This window comes from Rhamphochromis longiceps, linkage group LG19, assembly GCF_057381845.1.
Source record: "Rhamphochromis longiceps isolate RC_006_pf linkage group LG19, R_longiceps_female_GT1.1, whole genome shotgun sequence".
NCBI lineage: Eukaryota > Metazoa > Chordata > Actinopteri > Cichliformes > Cichlidae > Rhamphochromis > Rhamphochromis longiceps.
In genome coordinates this window covers 30,737,745-30,745,558 of record NC_140575.1, presented here as the reverse complement: position 1 = coordinate 30,745,558, position 7,814 = coordinate 30,737,745, and the positions used below count along the sequence as shown (strand labels likewise).

General features: G+C 39.9%; 1 protein-coding gene across 3 annotated transcripts; it reads right to left on the bottom strand.

Annotated features, from left to right (window-relative positions):
* Positions 1-139: 139 nt before the first annotated feature.
* On the bottom strand, positions 140-7,174 carry msh4 (mutS homolog 4). Of its 3 annotated transcripts, XM_085391864.1 has the most exons (21): positions 6,973-7,173; positions 6,795-6,878; positions 6,446-6,583; positions 6,188-6,351; positions 5,995-6,105; positions 5,746-5,861; positions 5,496-5,669; positions 5,233-5,405; positions 5,078-5,145; positions 4,915-4,989; positions 4,707-4,771; positions 4,439-4,608; positions 4,205-4,341; positions 3,949-4,052; positions 2,555-2,679; positions 1,757-1,957; positions 1,539-1,657; positions 1,314-1,442; positions 936-1,110; positions 765-853; positions 140-479 (listed from the first exon to the last, which is right to left on the bottom strand). In XM_085391864.1, the coding sequence occupies exons 4-21, from the start codon at positions 6,257-6,259 to the stop codon at positions 288-290; spliced, it is 2,295 nt and encodes a 764-aa protein (XP_085247990.1). In that variant the 5' UTR covers positions 6,260-6,351; positions 6,446-6,583; positions 6,795-6,878; positions 6,973-7,173; the 3' UTR covers positions 140-287. The 3 variants fall into 3 exon arrangements, with proteins under 3 accessions (XP_085247990.1, XP_085247987.1, XP_085247988.1); XM_085391861.1 differs by having other exon boundaries at positions 6,795-7,173; XM_085391862.1 differs by lacking the exon at positions 1,757-1,957 and having other exon boundaries at positions 6,795-7,174.
* Positions 7,175-7,814: the final 640 nt, after the last annotated feature.

Here is a 7,814-nt window from a genome sequence, read left to right as displayed (position 1 = left end):
ATCTTTGCTTACCATTATGGCTTACGGCAATATTTATGTAATTGTAAACTAAGAGAGTGAGATGTTATTAACTTAATGCGCATTCTGCTATGTTTTACTTTGCATTAAAAATCACAATCACAACAAATTTACACAGAAACTATTTATTATGACATAGTTTATAAAAACATTTGTATATCTGTTTATGTCAGATAAGGTCATCTTTAAACTCAGGGTGTCATGTCGAGATCACAGACAAAAAAGAAAGTGTATAAAAGCTCCTCCATGCTGAAAGGCTTAGAGTCAAGTCACTGCTCCTCTGCAGCCACTGCTTGTCCTGCAGTCTGAAGCTCTGCCTCATACTGCTTCTTTAGCCCTTTCAGATACATCCGCAGGCTATCGGGGTCTAGTCTTGAGTTTCTAGCAGTCTGAAGCAGGCGTGTGGAGAGGTGGTACACAGCTCGCTGCCTCTGAGTTTCTGGATCAGTGTGATGTCTAGCCTGAAAGAATAAAACATGTTGGGTCTTCTCTTTTTATCCAGCAATTCTCTGAATTCTCTGGTTATTATCAATGAAATACATATTTAGCCATGATACAGCATTTGTCTCTCAGTGTCTAACGCTGGCTTTCTGTTGATTATAATTTGTAATACTGTGGCACATAAATGGGACCTTCCATATAAGCACAGGTAAAAATGAACTGTTAATTTTAAAGGCACAGAGAAGACGTTGATGACCCAAAGATGTTAGGACAAAAAGTCAATAACTGAACTTTCTAAACCATACCAAAAACTGCTGGCTAACTTTTGAAGCAATTGTCTTTGCCTCTTGAATTACGCTTGAAGGAAGGGCTGTCATTTCTGCTGCTCTCAGTCCTAGAAAAACAAAAACAAGCTCTGTGACTGATTCCATGAAAATTGCCAACAGGGCTGTTGTTGGATTTCACTGACTCTGTACCATAGTGTCTTTCTTCAGAAGACCCTCGATTCAGCAAATATGTGTATACCACGCTCTCTGCACCAGTGTCACCACTGCGTGTATGCTGAATCTGCATGTGCTGGTTTTCCACGTTCGGGTACAGAGACTCCAGCTGGCACAGCTCAAGGAAGTGTGTAGCAAACAGAGTGAACGCCTGCAAGAAAGAGGACACACCTTGAAAATTAGGAGAATGCCCAATCTCTTTGTTGGTTCTACCGTTCCACTGTTGATCTAACAGGTGTAACAATAAGTTATAATAAATTAAGTAGCTAATATGGTGCATGAGAACCGGAACCATCTGGTTTTCAGTTTAGAGAAAGGAGTGGTGATGCAGGGCTGTATTAGGGCATACTCTACCTTCAGGCCAAGGAGGAACTCGCAGACTGAGTGACAAATACCAATCCCTTCCTCAGCACTGGTACCACGCCCCAACTCGTCTATAATAATCAGGGACTTGTCACTTGCATTGTGGATTATGTAAGAGATCTTTTGGACAGACACACTCAGTTAATTACATAATAATGATCTTTTTGATTGATGTTTTTTGTTTTGTTTGCTCAAATATAACTTAGGAATGTGTACCTCCTTCATTTCTAACATGAAGGTGGAAGAGTTGGTTTCAAAGTCATCATCTACACCAATTCTGGTGAAAATCTGATCAGCAACACGAAAACAAGCATACTCAGCAGGGACGAACGAGCCTGAAATAAAAACACACAGTGTTGAATTAATGCACAGAAATGACCAGGCCTACATTTAAAATTCACATGGGGAAGGTGGGTTTATAACTTCCTGCTGACCTATCTGAGCCATGATCTGACATAGCGCCACCTGTTTGAGGTAAGTGGATTTGCCACTCATGTTGGGTCCTGTTATGATGACAAAGTTGCTGCCCTCAGAGATGTAGCTATTGTTCGATACGGGCTGCTGTCTGCCAATTCGCTCCAGAATTGGGTGACGGCCCTGTTTGATGGCCAATGTGTCTGTAAACTCTGGACGCACTGGCGGGCAGAACAGAAAAACACAAAACAATAACTCTGTTTACATACTGAGCCTTACATTCATTTCTAATGTTTCGTGAAAAAAAACACACACACACACGTGCCATCTATAAAATTATATTTATATACACCATTTATTACTCGTTCACTTAAAGGTGTCATAACATAGTAACACACCGATTTCTGCTAGAGGTAAGGCAGTTAGCTCCTCTGCTGGGTAGATTTGCCTCGGTATGTACAGCACATCAGTGCGCAGTTATGTAAGACGGGTAATCTGAGTACAAGCTGGCTGGGATAGAAAGGGGGCAGGCAGTCAGCACGTGTCTATAACGAGACACTTTCAGACAGCTGAGGGCCAGCACTCACCACCCACATGGCTGATTGGGTTGGTGCTGCCCACGACAGACACAGAAAAGAACTAGGGCCAGCAGAGCTGCCAGCTCAATAGAGGCGCTTCTGGCTGTCATGTGTGATGATGGCTGGGTGCTGCCTTGTGCAGCACACAGCACACCTTTAGACAACAGTTCAGGCTTTGTCATGGTTAATATGACAGTCTGACTGACTTGAGAGCTGGAATCAACAGTGATTCATGCTTACCGTAGTCTGAGATGGTGCATGCATTTGCCAGGGACAGCAACATGTCCAACATGGATAGAGCATCAGAGAGCTTATAAAGGCAGTGAATGTGCTCATGGATAGTTCTCAGCAGCTGGCATATCACCCTGTATGGAGACAGGTTACATGATTCAGGGAAATAAAAACTGAACTGAACAGAAACTATGGCTAATAAACAGTGCCCCCTAGTGGACAGAGAGTATAATAACGTTTAATAGATATGTCCTTAAAAGCATAATTAAAAACAGAACTTGGCCACAGAGAAAAATCTACATTCCCCAGTTTATTGCATGAGTTGAATAATTGGTTTTAAAGGAGTTAAGTAACCCCTTAAATAACATCAACTGGTAAAGATCAGTAAATCAGATCAAAGTTCTGCAATTACAATACTGTGCAAAAGTCTTGACTCAACCCTTATTTCTTCATATTTTGCTTCCAAAGAGCCAAAACTTTCTGTAATTTTTCTTTTATTTGTCTTGAGTAATAGCTCTCCAGGCTTTCTGAAGGTCTTTCAAAGTTTTTCTTTGGACACTGGCTGATTTTTCACAAATTTTGTACTTGACCATTTTCCCACGAATATTGTTTTGCTTGTTAAGCGACTTATGGCTGATCTATGAATCATTTAAGCATTAAAAAGGATCTAACGCTTAGCAAAGAACCCATTTTAAATTGTATATTTAGAAACTTTGTTACTGACAGCCTATCACAAAAGACATATTTTATTCCAATGTCTTTAGGTGAATCTATAAAATTGCCAAAAATAATAAAGTTTTACAACGTAAAATACTTTTGCAGCAACAAGGTGATTCTCAAAAGGCTAAAACTTGGCACATCTCAGCATGGTGTGCAGTGTGTCTTTGATAATGAACTTGATATGAAATTTGATAATGAACAAGTGAAAACAAACCAAATGGCCTAAAAGACTATCTACAGCAGATGAACAGTATCTGAAAGTTGAGTCATTAAGAAATTGGGAAAAATTCAGCAAAGACCCCACACAGGACCTCAGAGATGCACCTGGACCTTTAGTTGATCCCTCTACTGTTCAATGACGCCTCATCAGAAATGATTTCAGTGGCTGTTAAGGAGCCATGAAAGAAAACAGGGAGGAAAAGAACGAGGTATGCTTGAATATCACAGGATTGCACTGAAAATTGGTGGCGACAGCTCTTATGGAGAGTTTAACCCAAATTTAAAAGTTTTGGCTCTAACTTTTAGTTTTCTAGCAAAACAAAGAAATGAGGGGCAACTCAAGACTTTTGCACAACACTGTACAAAACTGTAAAACTGCTAAGAACAGTCATGCCACAAAGCTATATTCCTTTACCTCAATTTTCTGTTCATGTTTGTAAGTCACGAGATAATGATCAACTCACACATAAGATATGTGAAAGATTTCCCTCAGGGCCTCCTCACACCGGCTGTTCTTCTTCATCAGGTCTGCAGTGGTGAAGCCACAGTTGTTCTTGTGCTTAGTTACCTGAGGTGAAAAGATGTTGAAATGCAGGTTTGTCCCTCTTCATTCATTGTCAACCTTATTGTCCCACCGGCGGCAATTTAGCTTCCTTTATTAACAACTAATGCTGAGTTCGATTTTTTGCTAAAAGTCTGGCTTCCTTCAGTGGACCTTACTTTGATGAACTCTGAGGGGAGTTTCCCTTCTGGTAAGGTTAGTCCTTCAAGCTTCAGCTGGATGAAAAAACCTCGAGCTGTGCTGAAGCTAGTACGCATTGGCAAGCCGTATTTTTCCCCCAGCTGGTTCACAAGCTCTGTGCAGCACAATGACATGAAGCATGGCTAAAGGTAAGAACAGATTACCTAAACATCGCAAGACAAAGTTATCTGGTAAACACTAAACATTAACACCTGCAATGTCGTCCACTATCTCAGTGTAAGCTTTCCGGGCAATGTCAAGAAACTTGTTGATGTTCGGGCGCACAGCGTAACACTTCTGGGTGCGCATTTTAAAGCTATCTTTGATGTAAGTTGTGTCATAATTGATCACAGTCTTGATCTGCTCCAGTATCATGTCAAACCTGAGGCAGACATAAATGTACACAGTGGAATGAGTCTGTAGACAGGAGATTGTAACTAGCAAATTCAGTTCATCGTACATAAGCACAAAATTTACAACCTGTTATCCTCAAGTGTTGTACTATATGCCTTGAGCAGAGCTGTGTTCCCGTTCTTCAGCAACATCTGTTTAAATGGTATAACACTTTAACAAAGACTCAGTATTTGCATTATAACTAAGTCACAATTAGCTTTTAATGAATTAATTGTTTTCTTATTCTGTCCATGGCTACTGGGCGATTTTGTTTGAGGATGTTAGCGGCACAGACCCTTAACCTCGGCACCAGGTCCAGTGTGTATTTCAGCTGAATGATATGTGCAATCTTTGCTTCAGCGACTTGAAACTGTCGAAGAAAAAAGTAACAGTAGTGACAAATGCACAGAAGTAAACAAACAGAATATTGTCACAAGCACTGAAAGTACTGCACGCACTGTTTCCTTCTTTGGGATTTGGACGAGAACTGAGAGCAGCTGATCAATGTCAACGAAATGACTTATGGCTAAAAGGGCCAGAAGAACAAACAGTCAATGCAGATATGCTCCAATTTTCAGTATGCAACCTCAAACTTTTTGTGCCTGCTTCCAACCATTCTTTAAGCCAAAGAAAAGCTCCTCATCTTCCAGCAGCTCTTGTATGGTGTCCAGGCGAGTGTTGATTGTTTCCACATCAACTAGAGGCTCCAAAATGTTGGAGCGCAACCTTCTGGCACCACCAGGTGTTTTTGTGTGGTTGAGTACCCCGAAAAGAGTATGGTCACTCCTAGAACGAAAAAAGAAAAGGCACAGTCAGACTGCATGACAGAGGAGCTACATAAAAAGATGTTGTTCTTATCATCGCTTTCCATCTCACCTGTAGTTTCTATTATTAACCACCAATTCCAAGTTAGAGGCAGATGCTGAGTCAATCATGGCTGTCTGCTCACTCCCTTTAAAGCTCACTTTAAGGGACTTGGCAACGTAGACAGAGTTCTGGAGGAACTCTAAGTACTTCAGCAAAGCAGCTGCAGCTGCTAGGCAATAGTACCTAAAAAAAAAGTTATTACATTGGGTAATGACAAAATTATTAGGCTACAGTATCTCTCTATCTATCTATAGCATACTTAGCTTGAACTTCCATAACAACAGTGCTGAATTCTGGGGCACACAGCTGCTGAATGTACTCCAGCCCTTTCTTCTCATTAAAATACTTCCTTTGCACTGGAGTGAAAGTTACACCCTAAAGAAAAAACACCCAATAAAATTTAGTTTGCACCACAGCAACTCAGTGAATACTTAAGCACAAGTTGGCTACTCTCTACTTTAAGTGGAAATTTGTTTAAAAGAATTGTGTGTTATTGTTGCATTTGTACCGGAAAATTCTCAGTGATGAGATTGAACAGCTTTGTTCCTTTCCCCTTCTCACTGGCTGTGTCTGGCATCAGTATTTCCACTGGGACCAAGATGTGAATCTTGGTTGTGACCTTCAGATGAATAACACATGACTGAAATATCAATTCCATGTGTCTTTAAGTGCTAAATGACAGTAGGACATGGGTTTTTTACCTTGGCATATGTTCCTGTATCTGCAAACTGAGAGAGAACAAGCTCTGGGCATTTCAAATCGAGACTAGCCATGCCAATCTCTCCTCTGGCTAAGCCGCGTCCTTCAACTACTACCACAACCACAGAAGCACCAGCGTTTGTGGATCCAGATGAGCAACTTGTTCCTGCATAAAAAGTTCTTTGTTAATAGTAATATCTTATTTTAAAATATGCTTAATTAATACCAGAGTAATCAATAACTCTGTGCAGGATATGTACCAGTAGGTGCCCCAGCAGACCCTGGGGTCCTTCTATGTCTCGACGTTCCTCCACGGCTGTGGAAAGATGAGCTCTCTGAACAAGATGAAAGGAGCAATGAAGCTGGCTTGCCTATTCTACAGCTGCTCGGTAATTGACCTATAGCAATAGGAAACATAAGAAAAGAGGTGTGGTACAGTTTTATTACTGCTGTGTCATGCCCAGAGCCAAATTTTGCCGGGTGCCCCAACTGCTCTCAATTAAAAAAAAATTGATCATTTCATAACAGAAATGTCAATGTTAGCAAGTTTTTTGTTATATAATCTCACTCTCCCCCCCAAAATAAAACTTGCTAATGTTAGCACATCACCTGAGGCCGTTCCAGATGATGGGCCGTGGCGGGAGCTCGTACTGCCCTCATTTAAACTTTGCTTTGATGAAGCAGAGGAAGCTGCTGTGACACAAGAGGAGGTTTCGTTCAGTCCACTTTTGTCCTTAGGTACAGTACCCCACGACTGTTCACATGCTGAGGCGTAACCATCAGTTACCTCCTCTGTGCTGCTGGCAAACATTTTAAACCTATGCAGAGGCAGGACAACTAACAAACACAGACTCAGATGTACATCGGTAATATTCAGTTACTACACTTCGACAAACAGTATGAAGTTGCTTCTCAGCTGCTAGTTCTCTCAGCTAGCAAGCATAATTACCGCCGCCACACCAATTGCAGTGGCGCGCGAACACGTCACGGCTTCCGGCACGTCAAGTTAATTGTAGTAATATTAATGTATCTATTTTTTAATATTATTTTCTTTTTTCGGTCATTAATAACAGTTATTGTGAATTACAAAAAAATAACTACAAATAAATAAACAAATAAATGTTCAAAAAAATTCACTTCAAGTCGGGAAGACACAAAACAATTTTTATTATTATTATTTTTATTGTTGTTGTTATTATTATGAGGTCAAAAGAAAATAAGAAAAAAAGAAGAAATCCCTATAAGCCTTCACTCTCTAACAGAAACCATGGTTCTTGGTACGCTTCAAATAATTTTAAATAATTTTAAAATGTGCTACGGTGGAAGGACCCGCTAATCATCGCTCACGTTCATGTCTTTAATTTAATTTAACTTAACTGTATTTTATTTTTAAATTTTTTTGCAACTTCTGTTTAAATTCTGTTTGATTTTTTGCTATTAAAATGTCATTTTAATTGTATTATTTTTTTAATAAATATTAAGATAAGTATTTCTTGTCGTATCTTGTGATGCCATAGAGTTTTCATTGTTTATGATTGTATTTTTAAAATAATAAAATAGAAATATTAGAAATACATAACTTTTTAAAGCATCAAGCACAACTCTGTGCACCAGTCCTAATGTTGGGCG

Coding starts and splice junctions, on each gene's coding strand:
- msh4 (XM_085391861.1), bottom strand. CDS start 6,996: ATGTTTGCCAGCAGCACAGAGGAGGTAACTGATGGTTACGCCTCAGCA. Junction 4,772..4,914: donor ACCTGGTGCCGAGGTTAAGG/GTCTGTGCCGCT, acceptor CCATTTAAACAG/ATGTTGCTGAAGAACGGGAA. Junction 1,111..1,313: donor AGTTCCTCCTTGGCCTGAAG/GTAGAGTATGCC, acceptor TCTTTCTTGCAG/GCGTTCACTCTGTTTGCTAC.